This window comes from Pongo abelii, chromosome 22, assembly GCF_028885655.2.
Source record: "Pongo abelii isolate AG06213 chromosome 22, NHGRI_mPonAbe1-v2.0_pri, whole genome shotgun sequence".
NCBI classification, from domain to species: Eukaryota; Metazoa; Chordata; class Mammalia; order Primates; family Hominidae; genus Pongo; species Pongo abelii.
In genome coordinates this window covers 50219749-50238907 of record NC_072007.2, presented here as the reverse complement: position 1 = coordinate 50238907, position 19159 = coordinate 50219749, and the positions used below count along the sequence as shown (strand labels likewise).

At 42.9% G+C, this 19159-nt stretch overlaps 1 protein-coding gene across 1 annotated transcript in view; it reads right to left on the bottom strand.

The window, feature by feature from the left end:
* The window catches only part of PCP4 (Purkinje cell protein 4), a 61793-nt gene extending 43352 nt beyond the window's left edge, over positions 1–18441 (bottom strand). Inside the window, exon 1 of the mRNA XM_002830690.5 lies at positions 18348–18441. Coding sequence (XP_002830736.1) covers positions 18348–18356 — 9 coding nt within the window. The 5' untranslated portion in view covers positions 18357–18441. The remainder of the gene's footprint in view (positions 1–18347) is intronic.
* Positions 18442–19159: the final 718 nt, after the last annotated feature.

The following is a 19159-nucleotide window of genomic DNA, read 5'->3' as shown; positions in this document are numbered from 1 at the left end:
CAGACATGCAGAGGGAAGACAGTGTGGACACACAGGGAGAAGACGGCATCTACAAGCCCGGGAGAGGGGCCTGGAGCAGATCCTCCCTCACAGTGCTCAGAAGGAACCAACCCGGCAGACACCATGATTGTAAACTTCTGGTCTCCAGAACTATAAGAGAATACATTTCTGTTGTTTAAGCTGCCCGCAGACTAATTAATACATTCAGACAGCAACATAGGAAAGAACAGACTCATCCACAGGGGCTGATAGAAGGACGCTCAGGAAAGAAAGCCGGGCAAAGGCCTGGCTCTGCAGGCTCTGGGGCCTGTCCTGGCGTCCTGTCCCAGAGGAGGGAGAGGGTGCCTGGCTTTGGGGGATGCCCAGGGCACAGGGGAGGGCATCTCCTTCAGTGCAGCTCGGGTGTGTACCCTCTGCAGGGGGGTGTGACTCCACGGGCATGGGCTGAATTCTCTCCTGAACCCCAAACCACATGGAGGTAGGACACTCCCTGGGCTAGAAAGAAGAGATGTGTCCTCCCTCAACCACATGCCCAGAACTGTTTCTCCAGCCCCAAGCCAGAGGTTTCCCCAGCTGCCAGCGTGATGTCCTTCTTGGCCGCCTTGTGAGGGCAGCGCCTGGCAGAGGGACAAGCTGTGGTCAGAGCAGAGGGAGGGCAACTGGGAGCTCCACTGGGCCTCAGGCTCGCGGCTGGGCCTCAGGCTCATTGCTTCTTAGCAACCAACACCTCCCACAGCCCTGGCTCCCCCGGGACTACATGGTTGAATAGCCCCCTGGAGCAGGAGCAGGTGGCGCTTGCTCAGTGTCAGTTTCAGAAGGAGCAGGACAGAAACCCATTTAAAGGCTCTGGCTAGGGCTGCTGTTCAGAATCAAAAGCGCTCCCATTCATTGAATGCCCTCCCTGCAGTCAGAGATCCTGGCATAATTTACAAAGACCAGGAACACAGGTCATTCTGGTGTCATTTTGTTACTTTTCTATACTTCAGCTATTCATTATAAAGTAACATTTATAAACTGTTGCACTATGAGATTTAATTGACTTAAAAGCCGATATGATCATGCTATTCTCAAAAAGGTGTAAATACCTTGCATCGTAATTGGGCTTATTTTTATTTAAGGTGTGCTGGTGAAGAATGTGGGCTCTAGTGCCAAGGGTAGAAAGAAAGGACTGACCATAAGCACACAAAGAAACTTTTCAGGTGATGGAATAATCTCTCTCTCTCTCTCTCTCTGTCTTTTTTTTTAAGACGGAGTCTCCTCTGTCACCCAGCCTGGAGTGCAGTGGTATGATCTCCGCTCACTGCAACCTCTGCCTCCTTGGGTTCAAGCGATTGTCCTGTCTCAGCCTCCCGAGTAGCTGGAATTACAGGCACATGCCACCACGCCCGGCTAACTTCTGTATTTTTAGTAGAGACAAGGTTTTGCCATGTTGGCCAGGCTGGTCTCAAACTCCTGACCTCAGGTGACCTGCCTGCCTCAGCCTCCCAAAGTGCTGGGATTACAGGTATGAGCCACCATGCCTGGCCAGAATAGTCTATATCTCAATTATAAGACTGCATATGTCAGCTGGGTGCGGTGGCTCACTCCTGTAATCCCAGCACTTTGGGAGTCTGAGACAGGCGGATCACCTGAGGTCAGGAGTTTGAGAACAGCCTGACCAACATGGTGAAACCCCGTCTCTACTAAAAATACAAATTTAGCTGGGTGTGGTGGTGCATGCCTGTAATCCCAGCTACTTGGGAGGTTGAGGCAGGAGAATTGCTTGAACCTGGGAGGCGGAGGTTGCAGTGAGCCAAGATCACACCATTGCACTCCAGCCTGGGCAACAAAAGAGAAATTCCAATTCTCAAAAAAAAAAAGGCCGCACATGTGTCAAAACTCATCGAACATACAACAAAAAGGGGTAGATTTTACCACATGTAAATTACACCTTAATAAACTTAACCTCAAAAATAAGTGTGCTGGAATCCAACTACCCAGGTAATCCCAGCCCTGGCCCCCAGCAGCTGTGTGGCCCAGTTCAGGTCACTTAACTTCTCTGAGCCTCAGTGTCTGTTTTTATTAAATGAGAATAACAATATACCCACCTCATTAGCATGTGAGAACTAAATGAGATAAAAACACTCACATTGCATGGATTTGGTCTCTAAGAAAAATCAGAGAGCAAAATAATAGTAAAACAGGCTTAAGAAGAGATGTTTCTCCTTTTTTTTCATTGTATTCAGCTTGCAATATAGTAAAGGTAATGAAAACAGTGCATTGAGCTCACAGTTGAAACACTGGGAGTAAATATGGCTGAATAACTACAAATAAATGATTCCGCTCCTCAAAGCCTCAGCTTCTTTATCTGACCAGTTTCTTTTTCATGGTGAATTAAAATAAAATAGAATACAGAAAATATGTACCTCACATGCATGTTAAGAGACTCCAAACAAAGAATACTGAGATTTGTGTCATTTTTCTCATGAAGGATGCAGGCTCTACCTGTGTTATGAAGTTGTTAATTTCAGCTGAAGTTTCCTGGATCTCTGATTCCAACAGATGCATTTTGTGTGTTTTGTACAAATCACAGCTCATATTTTTTTCTAGAAAGGGAAGATACAGGAGGAGGGTACGCTGATGACAAAGAAGAAATGTGGATGGAAGACTGGGAGAACTCAGTGGCCCTGTTAACAAGGTGTGTGCATCTGCTCCAATCAGCAGCCTCTCCCCAAACCAGAGGTTGGATCAAAGGGCCCAGGAATCAACATACAAGCACCTCCATTTATCCCAGCTACAGCCAAATTCACCTGCACCCCCCTAATCCCACCAAGCCACCCTTGGAAACCCCATGGATCTGCAGGATGCTAAGACAATGCATCAGTGTAGCTGTCTACCACCTTCTGCATCTGAACTGTACCCAAAGAAATACTTCTCCATCCAACCCACTTCTTTGATTGCCTTCCTGAATTTGTGTTGAATCCTTAGATTAGTCTCAGAATAAAGGCTGCTGGTATATGAGCCAGATGCTAGCTAGAGCAGCTGCTGTGATTAGAAAAAAAAAATAACAGTGGGCTCTCAGACAAAGGCAAAGAGACCCAAATGTTTATTATAAGGTTATATTCTCACAGTCTACGTAGAAGTTGCCAGGTTGAAGCAGTACAGAGAAGAATAGAAGAGATTCGATTTCTCTCCCCATCCCTAGAAGTTATGGCTGACCAGCCCGATGCCAAGAGTAACAGAGGGTGGAAAACTGTCAATGAAAGATCAGTGTAATGACAGAAACTGAGCTGTGCCTGTAACTCACCCATTTAAGGGCAAGTCTTTCTTATACAGATGATTAGGGGAAAAACCAACAGGCAGGGCCAGTCTTCTAGAACTAAATGAAACTGACGATGTAATCATTTCAAGAACACTAAGAATGCCTGCCTGTCCCTCCGAGGATGATGTGGTTCTTCTAGCAATTTTATACACTTCAAAGGCTAGGGAAGCTGACATGAGATCAGAAAACCCACATGGGGTCTTCCCGGATTACAGAAACCGGCCACAGAGAAAGACACATCTTTTTCTTTGCTTTCAGCAGTAATGCCAGCTTTCCATTCCCCCAGTCCTCCCCAGTACAGCTAGTAAAATGCCATGCCAGGTGTACTCAGATAAAAGCCAAAGAATGACCAAAGACCACAGGATGAAATGCCGCAATAGCTGGGAGACTCTTGCCCTGCCAGTCCCTAAGCAGTCATCCATCCTGAATGATCTCTCACCATGGCCACACTGGCTCTGCCATGGTTGAGACAAGCATAATGTACCGCTGCACTCGGCATCCTCATCAAGTGAACAAAAAGGTGTGAGAAAGAAAGGACAAAGGCCAAACCCACTGTCATCCAAGAGAAGCCTATATTTAGAGCTGAGTGAATAGATGACACCTCCAAGTTCAGCAAAGATGTTTTCCTTTCTTTGCACCAAGGCACAAGGCTCTGTCTGCAAATGCAAGAAGCTATGTTTTTTCAGTCACAGTAACAACAGCTAAACACTTTCATGGAAACAAGCCTACTACGAGGTGGCTACTACCTTTATCCTGACTGGATGGAGAGAAAACTTGAGACACAGAGAGGCTTAGGATTATGCCCAAGCATGTTACAGCTATGTGATGGGGTCAGGGAACGGAATTTGAGTCTGGGCAGATCGACTTGGTAGTCTACTTGCCATTTAATCTTTCTGGTCTAGAGGGGGAAAGATTGGCTTGGAAGATGGAAAACCTGACTTGGACGCCCCCTTTCTGCCATCAACAATGCAGACATGTTATGCCTCAGTCCATCTGGTTGCAGAGTCGGAATCACGTTTCCTGCCCCTTCTTATTTTAAAGCAACATTGTGGAAATGTATGACATCGCACAAGACTCTGCATTTGAAAATAGTTGGGCCATTTCAGGAAAAAAATGGGACAAATGCATTTCACATTGTCAGGGAACTCAGTACTGCATCACTCAGGGTCCCGTGTCCGCTGTGATGTCAGAAATGCAGATGTACGTTTCATGCATCTGTGAGGACAGGACCCCGGCACCATGAAAACAGCTCTTGCTTCATAATTCACTCTGTCTAGGTGTCTCAATGGGTTTTTCATGTGTTTAACTGGCTTCCTAGACCCCCATGCAAACCCTTTTCCTATGGAGGCTAATGCCACTGTTCCTGCAATGACCTGTTGTGACGAAATGCAGGTGTGTAGTTTATTTGGCACTGTGTGCTGCTAAACATGTTTCTCTAATAGTGAGTGTCCCAAGCTTCGGAAGCTGGAGACTTTCTTTTTTGGTACAATAATAAACAAATAGCCAGGTTTTTCCCCCCGACATTCAACTAGAACAAAAATAGCTTCAGAAAACAGTAGAAGCCCAAGATCGTATACTTTTGGAAGAAAAGGAATGTTTTGTCCTAAATCAGCTGTCACAGCCCAAGAAGTGGATTGAGACTCAGATTAGAAGACAGGTAAAAGTTATATGGGCCATTTGATCAGATGCTCCCCACAGAAGTGAAAATTCTACTCTCCCACAAAAAAAAAAAAAAATGCATACACGATCACCACTACCAACAACCAACTCATCTAACAGCTGTGCCTCCTTCATAATAGATAGTTGTTCCATATTTTGTTTCAAATTCCTCTGAAATCCAGAAGGATTTAATTGGCTGGAAAATAAACCCAATTCCAATTTAAACATTGTTTTCCAGGGACAAGGCACTTACAAATGGCCAAAGTTCACACCACCAAATTACTTCCTATCTGCACATATTGATCCCGGAATTACTAAGGCAGACCTCTTTATTTCCAAAGCCCAACATACAAAAATGTTTCTTTAATTGAAAAGCCTAGTACATCTGCATTCTGTTCCCTCTGGGCATACTCAAGAAGAAGAAGTGAGTACCAAAGACTTGATAGAAAAAGACTTGGGACAAAACTGGCCAGCGGATGCTTTCACCTGGATAAACAACCAGCACTTGATAAAGACAGCTGGAATCAGAATTCAAGGACATTTGCACACAGAGTTTAGCATTTATATGGCCTTTAAACATACACACGTATACACACACACTCACACACATGCACATGCATATTCCAAGTGATTTTGAATCCATTTTATTACTTCATCATCAAAAGGGTCCTCAGCACCAGCCAAGCTGATCCTTGAACACAATAATTTCTTATTCAAGCTTGCTGCTAGGGAGGCTTCCTCCAAACCAACTTGAAAGCTCCCTTGGATTTGGGGGAAAGACCCTCCACCCACTGACCTCCATGGTCAGGCTTGGGCCATTTTGAGAGCTTCCACTTGGACAGGGAATATATATATATAGCTCCAGACATTACAAAGATAATGGAATTATGTTTCTTCAGCTCTGCCTCTTCTGTTTTTAATTTGTTCATTAAAAAGCAATTGGGATGCTTCTCATTTTGACCCAGGACTGGCCGCATGGGAGAGTGACCCACACGGTACGAGGAGGCCCACTCTCAGAAGGGCCCTGGCTTGGTCTGATATGTTGCTGTCCCCATCTTCAAATTCTAATCAATGTTTAACAAGGGGCATCGTATTGATTTTTCATTGGGGCCACAAATTATGTCACTGGTCCTACCCTACTCCCTGTCACAGGCTCTTATGGATGTCCGAACTCTGAGCTACGTTACCTCAAAAGAGGTTGAAGGCAGAGGGGGCCAGGAGGGAGGGTTACAGAACTGTGGTGTGTTTTTAACTGGACTAACTTCTGCCAGCATCTGCCACACTCTTCAGCCCGTGTCTCTTTTCCTTGTTGTAATACTAATGGGGACATTAAGGAGCCAGAGAAGGGGCCTCCGACTCCACTGCTTATATCTCTGGAGTTACATTTAGCGGCATTTATAGTCTGTCATGTGAAATTCGAAATCCTCGTCCAAAATGCAACTGTGGGGGAACTCTCATAGGAATTTCAGCCAATTCTGGCTCCCAGCAAGAACTCAGCAAAAAAGTGATGACATGGAAATTCATAGAATAGTGCCTGAAAAATGAAATGAATCATTTTTAAAGACGGCAAAGAAGGAATCTGGATGAAAAATAACTATGAACTTGAAGGAGGTATTTGGTGGAGGTGCTTGACAAATTGCTACATCTATTTCAAGAAACTTTCTTGGCTGGGCATGGTGGCTTAATGCCTATAATCCCAGCACTTTGGGAGGCCGAGGCAAGCAGATCACTTGAGGTCAGGAGTCTGAGACCAGCCCGGCCAACATGGTGAAACCCCATCTCTACTAAAATTACAAAATTAGCTGGGCATGGTGGTGCACACCTGTAATCCCAGCTACTCAGGAGGCTGAGGCAGGAGAATCACTTGAACCCAGGATGTGGAGTTTGCAGTGAGCTGAGATAGCACCATTGCACTCCACCCTGGGCAAAAAGAGTGAAATTCAGTCTCAAAAAAAAAAAGAAAAAGAAAAGAAAATGTTCTTCAAGAAGAGGTAAAATATCCCACATTTTTGAGGTATAGAACATTTCCAGAAATAATATTTGAGGTGTGGCACTGTATTATCTAGATATTTTGACAGGACTTAAGCATATGTGAGAGCAGAGTTATAAATACAGGGTTGAGCCCATCCCCTGAGCAAACTTCAAAGAGAAGACAATAATATAATGGTTAAGAAGCCACTAGAAGCTCTGAGATACAGAGTGCAATGATACTCTACCATGAGCAAGCACGGATAGATACTCTCACAAAGGGAAATAACAGATATACTTAAATCCATGTACACAGTTCTCACAATTGGATCATGTAAATTTTACAACTAACCAATGTGTGCACTTTCAAAAATGTAATTGACTGTCCTCATGTAATCTCTTTCCAATATACAGAAGAATTTCACTTTTAAAGAAAGATGCAACAAGTCCATAGAGCCCAAATATTCATTGATGTGGATGAGAAAATGTCCAACATGTTTAAAGCAATTTTTATCACCAGGCAGGAGTTCAGAATTAACTATAGTATCATAATGGACATGTATCTATACAATGAGCTTGAAGATTGCTAAATTCTCACATGGCTTTAAATTGTATGACTTTTAAGATTCGCAGAGTGCTATCGTAGTGCTATTCTTCAATCAATGTGTGCTGAGCCCCTACTTTTGTAAGCCCCAGCTGCTTTGGGAAGGTTACCCATTGGCATCTTCTTTCCTCTCCTTCCCAGCCCTGAGCAATGGCAAATTAACCCATGCATCCTGGCACTTGCTTTATACAGAGAATAGGCCTGTAACTCTGCATGGACACCAGAGTAGAGTTAATTTTATGTGATCCTGCCTCCCCCTACAAGTTCTTTAAGGGGTAAGGACCACGTCTTATTGATTCTCCATCAATGTGAGTTCAGTGATATAGTGCTGGGAAGATGAAATGGTATAGAAAAAGACATAATCTCTCTCTCTCTCTCTCTCTCGTGTCACAATCTAGAAGAAAAAAAGAAACGTGACTACAAAATTTGTGATGACTGATTATCTATGCAATGGTTTTGGCCATAAAAAGGCCACCATTTTCTGGACAAATGTTTTCTAAAAATTGTGTATGTTAGGGTTCAGAATGCTCTTTCTCATTCAAACAGAGCACTAGAGAGTAAGCAAGGCATAAAGGTGATTGGTATAACCTCAAAGTCAAGAACACTACCAGGCAAAACAAAATAAAACTTTGCCAACAAGGGTCTTGTTTCTTTGATTGTTTTGTTTTGTTTTTGTTTTGAGGCAGGATCTGGCTCTGTTGTCCAGGCTGGAGTGCAATGGCATGATCATGGCTCACTGCAACCTCCACCTCCCAGGCTCAAATCATCCACTCATCTCAGCCTCCTGAGTAGCTGGGACTACAGGAATGCACCACCACACCCGACTAATTTTTTTTTTTTAATTTTTGGTAGAGTCGGGGTTTCGCCATGTTGCCCAGGCTGGTCTCTAACTCCTGGGCTTAACCAATCCTCCCACCTGGGTCTCCCAAAGTGCTGGGATTACAGGAGTGAGCCACCGTGCCCAACAAGGGTCTTAATGAAACATTCCACAGGGTAGCATTATTAACATTTCTCAGCTTCTCTGTGTGTGATGGGATGGGAGGCTGGGGATGTCAGGGTGGAAGCTGGAATCCCTAGAAATAGAGTGGAAGCCCTGATGAACAAAAAAATGGCTTTGTCAAGATTTCCGTGGCTATTCTTTTTTAACTCAAGACTAATAAAAATATTCAGGACAATTTTAATTTAATAAATTACTTGTGCAAACCCTAAGTGGAATTTGGACAGGTTTAAAAGAAATTGGGTTGTATCCAGAAAATGAGAAATGTAATAGGATGGAAAATGTGGAAGGGAAACTTAAGCTTTCTCTCAAGAAGCTCTGTGATTTTGCACAAGATTTATCGTTGGACACTCAGTCCCCTATTTTAAAATGACTGCTTTGAATGAAATGACGACGACGCCCTTCTCTGATTCCCTGAATTCTAAGTGGAACTATAAAAACGACAGCCTTTCTCAAGGTCAACAGTCCTTAAGCCGGCTGACGTCAACTCAAGGAAGGGCAGAGCCACCACGTTCAGTGGTATAGTTGTTCACAGCACAACTCCAGGGGGTGCTATTGGCACAGACCACCATGTCCACGGCACCTCTGGGGTTGTAAGGTGCTTCACTGTCACAAACACTCACGGTAAAGAAGACTTTAGAATTTCTATTTATGTTTGTGTAGGATCTAAGATCAATTTAAAAATTAGGTTTCGTTAATAGCTAATATCTGGATTGATACTGACATCATCACTTGGTGGGAAAGAGTAGGAGTCCCACAGCTGGAGATTGTCCAAGACACACTGCCTGTTGATTTGCTCTCAGAATATCATCATGTGATGCATTGCAGTTCCTTACGTTCCATTAAGAGGATTTATAGATTATACAGTCTACCTTTAACTAAACTAATCTTCCCACAGTAGGTAAGTGGCTTTTAAAATGTCCTATATAGTCACAGTCCACAACATAGATGAACCTTGAAGACATTATGCTAAGTAAAATAAGCCAGTCACAAAAAGACAAATACTGTATGATTCCACGCATAGGAGGTACCAAAAGTAGTCAAATTGATAGAGGTAAGAAATAGAATGGGTTTGCCAGAGGATAGGGGTGGGGTAATGGAGAGTGGTTGTTGAATGGGTGCAGAGTCTTGGCTTTGAAAGATGAAAAAGTTCTGTGGACCTGTTTCACAACAGTGTAAATATAATTAATACTGCTGAACTGCAAACTTGAAAGTGGTCAAAATAGTAAATCGTATATGTCTTTTATCACAACTGAAAAATTCTGCATTAAATCATAGACTGAAAATAATACCAACACCATCAGCACAAACACCAAGGAAACAATAAAAGCACTAACTAAACTTTCTATTCTTAGGACATCTTCATGGGCACCAATGAAGCTTAAAAACCTCAGCCATCAAATTAGACTCAAAAAGAAGTACAGTTACCAAAAAGTCTATTGGAATTATAGATTTCCTTACCCTTCCTTTAACGATTAACTCTTACTATATTAGCATATTCGCATGTATACATAATTGTAAAATCAATAAAAATTTGCTGTGTATACACGGTCAAATTTTTTTCCCTATTAAGGTACACTATCAAAAACTTCGGAGTACTGATATCCATAATCATTGTGGACACTATTCCATTGTTCTGTTATGGATCTGCAGGAATACTGAGAAGATAGTTCCCAAAACATTGATATGCTAAAACAGACAGTTGTTGTTAGAGCAATGACAATTGTGGAAAGTCATAGAAGGCAAGAGGATAAAATCACGTCAAGTCGCCCTTATTGTTTTAAGGAGAAGATGTCACTATGGCATAATGGTTTGAAGTTTTGCTTGTTGCTATTTCCACCTAAAACTCTCTGGAAGATGCAGAGATACAATCTGTAAAGGAAGGCTCCACACCATCGCCCGTCTTGGACATGGGCAGGCTTGTGGCAGCGCCAGTGTCTGTGTGTATGCTGTCACCCCTCAGAGATGAGGAGACCAGCACCCAGGATGCTGTCACACAGCCACACTCAGCTCGAAATTTGACCCGTTCATTGCATCAGAGATTTCTCTGCATAACAACAACAAAAAAAAACTGTGAGAAAATTTACAATTTGAAAAAGAAAACCCTAAATACAATTAGTCATTTTGCTGGGCACAAGAAAAAAAAAAGTGATATTTTTCTAACAACTCCTAATGAAACAGTGGCTATTATTTAATAAAGAAATTGCATACAGTAGTTCCCCCTTAACCTTCCTTGGTTTCACTTTCTGAGGTTTTAGTTACCTGCTGTTCACCACAGTCCAAAAATATTCAATGGAAAATCCCAGAAATAAACAATTCATAAGTTGCAAATTGCACACTGTACTGAGTAGCGTTATGAAACCGCTTGCTGTCTAACAACATGAATCATTCATCTGTCCAGCGTATCCACACTGTCTACACTACCTCCCATAGCCACTTAGCAGCACTTTCAGGTATTATCAGATGGAAAAAGCATAGCATGTATAGGATTCGGTACCACCCACACTTTCAGCCATCCACCGGGCATCTGAAGATAAGGGGGAACTAATGTACATAAGAATCATAAATTTTAAAGCAGGTGTAACATTTTAACTAGCTTTTTTAAAAAAATACTAGAACTTAACCACCTGATGAACAGATGCTTGTATTGGTTTTTGTTTTTTTTTCAAAGATCTTGAAAAAAAAGGAAGAAATTATATTATTTCTCCCTCTTGTGTTTTTGTGTTTCCTTGTTATATTTTTACTCTTATTTGATTAAGACACATGGTAATGGGTCTTGTCAACTTCTGGAGTCCTTTTCTCAGAGGTCATATAAAATTAAAATAACCATTACTTCATTTGATTATTGACCAAACCACAGATGTGGTGCTACGGGAACAGATGACTGTGTCTTTTGTCATGCCACTATACCACAGACTTGGATTGTTATACCAGGAATAGCGTGATCTCAAGCCAATCTGGATCCCACTTTGCTATCAAATCGCCATAAACAATATTTAACATTCAAAAGTTGTCTTCTGAACTACGAGGCAGAGGTCTGACTCGTGTATGGCTGGAGACGTTTTAGTCTCATCCAAGTCCAAGACTGTCCTAAAATGGAGGGCAGAAACCTTGAAGACAGGGACTCCCCTGCTCTCTATTCTAGCTCCTTTGTGAGGAAAATTGCCTTATTTGAATGGTTGGAACAGTTCACAGCTTTTGCTTCCTTGCCCTTAAATGTTCAATTTGTGGATGATTACCTTCCTGCTTTATGAGTCTAATTTGTCTTCCTTTCATTTATAAAATGGCGAGTTAAGAGTAAAATATAAAATAATGGCATTTAGTGGGTGATTGATTTTTCTACTGGCAATGTCATAAATATGGGCCAAGTGTTTCCCTTCCAGAAATGGAACGAGCAGTAAATTCAGTGAGATTCTGAAGCATAAATTCAGAGCTCTTTGTGAGGCATAAACAATATACAAGCAGACCCATGCCTGGAATGTGTGGCTTATGCTAAATTGTTCATGTAGAATGGCCCCAACATGAATGTGGTATTTATAGGTTTGAGCCATTGATGACTGTGGCAAGCTTGCTTTGTTTGTGGCACAAAACAATCCATTATCGAACATTCCCATATCTATATCCCAAAGGCGCCTGTGCCAGATGATTGGAAAATGTTTCTGTATTCATTGTTCACATTGCACCTCATGTGAAAGATGGGAAGAAGAATGGTAAATAGTTTATCCCTGGGGATGATAGGAAAGCAGAGATCCTATCAGATTAATCACATGGGGATATGGATGTGCAATTCAGTTTCGAACTCCCCAAGAAAAGAAATTTGAATCCATCCCTTTTGGCATATAAATTTTCATATATTCCTATTTCAAATATAAATTTACTAAAATATTTAAATATTCAAATATCAATTATTTATTTTAATTAATATTATGAGTATGCTATTAAGAATTCATTTTAGATGATGATTAAACTATTTCCTTGCAATAATATGCAACTTGCTTTCCGCATGCTAAATGTTTACCTTCAACAATATGCCAGAGTTTACAACTGGGCTGATGGAGATTGGGCACTGGGGCCATATTACTACAGATCTGCTTAGACTCTCTCTTATTCTCTTCTAATCACAGTCAAATTGGTTTTCTGTTTCAGTATAGCAAACCATTTTCCAAGGTATTCACAGGCTCTGCCTCTCTGGCTACAGTCTCTTTCGTTTGAACTTCATTGAGCTTATCTGAAGTGAACTAGTCTCAATGGAGACAACATGGAAACATAGGATATTAGAATTCTACGTCCCTTGCTCAGTTCCCATATTTTCCCTGACATTTTCCCAAATGTCAAGAGTTCCTTCTGTTGAGATCCTTCTTATTTTTTCTCATTTTCTTTTACTGTCATGAGAGCACTTATGTTGCGTATATAACAATGCACCCATTTCCCACATAAAAGGATTTACATGGCAAACACAGGTTTCAAACCAGGAATAAAGAATAAAAGGTGGAATACGTCTTTTCCAAATGTATCCCAACCACAAGCCTCAACATTTAGAAAAGAGGGTGCCTGGCCTATTGATTACAGCAACTGATAAATCCACATCCCAAAACTTATTTCTTCATTCGGTAACTGGACATTTACCAAGTGCCCATCCAGCGGTCAGACTTGTGAATGACATAAAATTGTCCCTTTTGGGAAGTTCACAGTCTAGGATGCTTCTAATCAATACTATGCAGCCTATAATACTTTAACAACATGATATTTACTGTTGTGTTTCATAAAAATATCATTCAATATAATATAAACCTGTATGCACGCATCCCCTAAAATTCTCCTTTTCTCCAAGTATGAAGACCTTTCTAGAAAGTCATTTTAAATTAATGAGAAGCCCCAGGCTTAGGTCCTGATATATTTGTGCATCCAAATAGTTCAACGTGCCCAGTGGTCTAAGAACAGAAGGACCATAGACAAATTGTGAATGCCTTCCCCCGATCACATCTCTAACGAAGCACTGAGAGTAGAAATTAGAATTTTAAAAAATAACGCAGGTCGGGTGTGGTGGCTCACACCTGTAATCCCAGCACTTTGGGAGGCCGAAGCAGGCGATCACCTGAGGTCAGGAATTCGAGACCAGTCAGACCAATATGGTGAAGCCCCGTCTCTACTAAAACTACAAAAATTAGCTGGGCGTGGTGGTAGGCTCCTATAGTCCCAGCTACTGAGGAGGCTGAGACAGGAGAATTGCTTGAACCTGGGAGGCGGAGGTTGCAGTGAGCCAAGATCACGCTACTGCACTCCAGCATGGGCAACAGAGCGAGACTCCATCTCAAATAAATAAGTAAATAAATAATACAAAGAATGTGCTCATCATAAGTTTAAGAAACTTTCCATTACAAAAACACGTTTTCTTTTCATCTTGATCGTACTACTTCACTAAACCTTTAATAAAATCAATAATGAGTCATTTATTTTCTTTTTGAAAAAAAAAAATACATCTTGCATTGTGTCATTCTTAAAATCCAAAAGAGAAAACCTGAGACTTTTTAACCCCACAGCATTTCTTCATAAAATGCATGATTGGGGAAACAAGTTTTATGGCAACTGTTTACAATCATCGGCCCTGGGAAACACATATTCCTGCTTAATTTTGACCTCTTCTCTATTAGGAAAAGTTGAACTTCAAACCCAAATTGTAACTGGTGACTGTGTGAACTTAATATCACCAATTAGAGGAAAGAGTATCTTTCATGGTGTTGTCCAACGAAACTAAAACTGATCTTGCTTGATCTGTCAGAGTCCTTGCTGCAGGTACACCCTCAAATGGGGTTATAATTACATAAGAAGTTGAACTGTCATTTGACCTTCTGTTGCTGGGTTTTGCAGACCATTTGCAAAACCCACATTTTACGCAGTCACCCTCAGAATCTGTGCTTCACAACTGGTCTAAAATATACAGCTCCTTACAAACCTAATCACCCACCCATTAGCATCCGTTTGAGTTTACCCTTACATTGTAAGAAGCTCAAAGCCATAATCTTTCTCTTCTTAGGATCTGTTTCGTTTTAACATTAGTCCCTCCACTGGGCAACCGTGAGAGTCAACTATGTAAGCCCCAAACCACTGTTGTATGTATGATATTTTTAAATCAGTGGCAAAACATTTTTTTAATTCATGTTTTTTCTATGTCCTCACCTCACGAGTTAACTGCATGTAGCCTCCCATTTGCAATCTCTGTCAAGAAAAATGCCATTTACAGCTTTCTTCTTCCTTTAGAGATTATTGTACGTTTTAATGTATACATTAAGTTCGACATTGATTCTGTTTGGGTGCTAAGAACAGACATGTGTATCTAAAGATTTGCCCTTAAATGTCCTTGATGTTTTTCAAACCATGCCTTTGATGGGTATCGTCTTTCGCTGGGGCCAACGTCTAGACGAAAGAAAGAGCCACAGCCCTTGTACTGAGTTGCACTTTCCCATCCACCCCAAAGCAAGAAAAGAGCCCAGCCCATGACCGTGAAACTCGGGGTTATGAAGAGGCTTTTCCCAAAGGGATCTCAAGTCCAGTTAATAGCTGTCATTTGATTACGTGACCTGGAACGTCTCCAACCCGCACCCTAAACAGGGCAAGGGTGTCACATTTTTAAATTCACGCTCCAGATGTTTGTCCTTATGCCTTCCAACCTTGCCCCAGCTCTCCTAAATGAGTTCCTTTGAAAAGCAACTTAAAAATAGACATCTAAAGGAGAACATGGGACTGACTGTCATTATTCCAGGAACTCTTTTTTCAAAAGCTCTATTAAGTGGCTAAACAAAAGTAGTCATTTTTCTTGTGCCTGGGTGAGTACGATGAGGGAGAAAGAATGCACCTTGTAAACTGAGGCTGTGATGGTTAAGATTTCTGATCCAGTTGATAGACTTAAGCCTGTATTCTGATCCCTGTTACATTCTCTTCCAATTCATCTCATAGATTGCTCCAGGCACATCTGACATATTTTAATACCAAAATGTAAATCAGACACCCCCACAAACCACCTCCTCTCTCTCACATTACCCTAAATTTGGACTTTACTTTCCTCGCTGTACTTTACTTTCCTGAGCTGTTCTTTTCTATCACATGTCATTTCCCCTAAAAAGTGTTGTTACAGGAAATAAAGAAGACGTCTTGTTGTAAAGCTGCCCAGTTTAAAGCCAGTTCGAGGCTCCCTTTGCCACTCCATCTTTCCCTTAAAGGCGGGGAGGCCTGGAAGTGCAGAGCAGGCCCCGGGGAGTATATGACACTTTGGGGTCCTCTCCAGCCAGCAGGCTTGCCCACTGTCTGGGTAAGCAGCTAATGAGCTCCAGAGCCTCTGCAGCAGGCACTCAGCCCTGGCACTGCAGCAGGCACTATTTGCCCACCAGACCCCAATCAATCCTAAGGTCAAGGAAAGTCTGGCAAAATCCATTGCTCTGGCTTTCTTTGGTAATTAGTCACATATGCAAGTAAGTGATGATCTGAAAGCCATTTCTGCCTGAGAGTTATTAAAACTAGAAGCCACATTTAATTCATCCAACCAAAGAAACTCCTTGAGGGGTGCCGTGAAGGGGAAATCCAGTTCTCTACCCAGAAAGGAGCTTCTGTTCCACTTTATTAAATATTTTAAGCAGATTTGAGGTTTAGTCAAAGGACAAATTCCTGCTCTCCAAGGAGCACATGCCCAGGAACTTGGAGATCAGCCAGGAGCGGTGGCCATGCTGGTGGTCAGAGGGAGGGGGCCTCATGCGATGTGAGGGGGAGAACAGGGCAGGAGGGAGGATGAGGAGCAGGGAGCTGGGAGGGGTTTTGTGAGCAGCAAGGGGAGGCAGAAAAGTGGGATGCGCCTCTTGTGTGCTTTTATCCACATTAAAGGAACTAAGGCAAGAGCTCCTGCAAGAACCTGCAAATACGTCCAATAAGCGCCACGGCGGGGCAGTGACTACAGAGCTGCCCTGATTACCCGTTCAGCAGGAACCAGGCTGTGACCCTAATCACAGGTGAGCTCTGGAACACGCGCTTTCTCCCTGGAGACCCGCACAGTTGAGTGAGCCCAGCAGAGCTGAGCATCCTTGAGAGCTCATGAGCACCTTGCTGGCCAGGAGCCCCAGCAAACGACGGCACGACTGAGCCAGAATCCCAGGGTAGCTGACTTGACCCGAGAGGCCACCCCTCAGTGCTGTGCTGCTTTCTAAGTCCTTCTTCTATAGGAAACTCTTATTGGATAAGTTGTATATAAAGAAAAACCACTCCACGCAGCCATCCCTTCTTGTTGCAAGCAAGGTGAGCTGATGTGGACACAGAAGCTTCTGAAATATCTGTAGAGTCCAGCAGAAAGCCCCTCCTCCTAGCATGTGGGAAATGGAGGTCTCATCCTCATCATTCCATCTCTATTTCAGAGCCCCAACTTCCTTCTTTCTTTCTCCTCACCTCCCTTCTCCTCCTCCAACCTCTGGCATCCCCTCTGTTCAGCAAATTCCATACACATTTAGACATCAAGATTCACCTGGCAGTCAACCACCCAGCATTGCAGCCCAAGTCTTGGCTCTACTGTTCTTTAGCTGGTGACCTCGAACCACTTGGTTCCCATCTCTGTGCCTCAGTGTCCTCATCTGTCAATTGGGAATAATAATGGTGCCCACTGCACAGAGTTGTTGAGAGGTTCAAAGAAGGTGACAGGTGCAGAGACAGCCTGACACTGTCGGCACACAGACCATTAGGCAAGTGTTAGCTGCTGTTATAGGTACCATGGATGGTGGTGATGGGAGAATTCCCATCTTCCACCCCACAGTTGGTCTCTCCCTGCCTCAAACCCTTGGCTCTGTCCCAAACCCCGTTTCTAAGTTTTATAGTGCTTTTCTCTTCTTCTTGTCATGTTAACATCAAAAATCACCCATCAGAGAGATAAAAGCAGGGAGGAGGCATTTTATTTCTGAAGTTGTTAATTTTACCCTAGACTTCCAAGAAAAGAATCATCCATCTGTCAAAAAGAGACAGAGAAGATAAAAGATCTTTAAAAGTAATTATTTAAGTGCAAACCAAGAGGAAATGAAAATGCATTTGGCTCGGTTATTGAGTTGAATTAGAGAATGATGTTGTACCACCGCTAATCTGCTTCATAGATGAGAAAAAAGGAGAAGATGATTTAAAAAAAAAAAAACGTGCTGTCAGTTGGCCCCAATAAAACACATTCTGTATAAACATGTTTAGAGAAGTGACTTTGGATTTGCACAATTGTAGCTCCTCTTCTGCCAGGGCCGCCTCTGGCCTTAGAGCCACAGATCTATACACACGGATGTTTCCCAGCTCCTACTACTGTTTGCATTTCTTTCCCTGGTGCTCTGATTAACTGCAGAGGTAATTTGTACAACCGAGCCATGAAATGCCACCCAACGGCCAGCCCTTTCCCCACCTTGTCCCCTTCCCTTCCAAGGCTTGCGTTCACCAGATGACCACCTGCCCACTCACATTCTGAAAGGTATCACCGCGGGAATCATGCAAAGACACGCATCTTCATAAGAGAATAAAACATTTGGCTTTCTCTTCTGAGCTCTAAAACCCAAAGCACTTTTCAAAGTCACAATTCAATCAGAAAGCAAACCTTTCTCTTCCTCAGGCTAATTGTAAAAGTTGCAAACTTAACCAATTTCTGCACTTACCATTCAAACCAAGAGATCAATCCTGTCAGTTCTCCAAGCAAATAATTACACGATTAATTTGTTCCTCAGCACTGCTAAGCCCCTCACATTTCCTGAGACTAATCCTTCAGCCGAGGTCCCTTCTCACTCCTGTTTCCCTCTACAAGTCGAAGCATCACTCACCTCACTCATGTTGGCTCTAACTCAACAGCTCAGTCCCGCCGCTCAGCACAGAGAACACTGCTCAGGGGTCGCTGCTCCACCGGTTCTGGCTTTTCTCTTAAAAAGAGCTGCCCGGTGGCATCATGCCTCCCTGGAGCCAATGAGATGCATTCACCTGTCTGCAAGCCTGGCCGACATCTGAGAGCACCAGGGGCCACCTAGTGGTGCAAAAGAGAACGGCACGTTAGGTCGCTGCTCCAAATTCCGCCAGGATGGAAGGAAATGCTCGATTTCTTTAAAAAGTAATACACTCCAGCCTGGGCAGCAGAACGAGACCCTGTCTCTTTATAAAAAAAAAAAGAAAGAAAGAAAAAAGAAAAAAGTAAAAGCTAAAGTTTCAAAGATCATCACAGGGATGCCATTGTGCGTTTTTCAATGAGTGCAAGATTTACATGCATGTAAAATACCTTTCAAATGTCAGTGGGAAGGATTGTTTTTCTAAGGGAAGAGGAACTCTGAAAATACCTGCGTGCCTGCTCACGCACTTTCAGGTTTTCCCAGGAGCTGTGTTTCCCTTGCTCTCTATAACACAAAACTCAGCCCAAGGACTGCTGTCTCTCCCCCATCCCAAATCTGTCGCCCTGCTTGCACCCTGAGCTGGAAGGATAAGAGTAGATGGACTGGGACATGGGAATGGGTCCCCACGATTTCAACAAAGGAGGCGAGCGGCTCCAGCAGACTTGCTGATGTGCCCTCCTCACAACCACAGTGGGGCCAGGAAGGAGCCTGGGCATTGGCCCTGGCCTGGTGGAAGGTCTCCTTGCCTTAGTCCT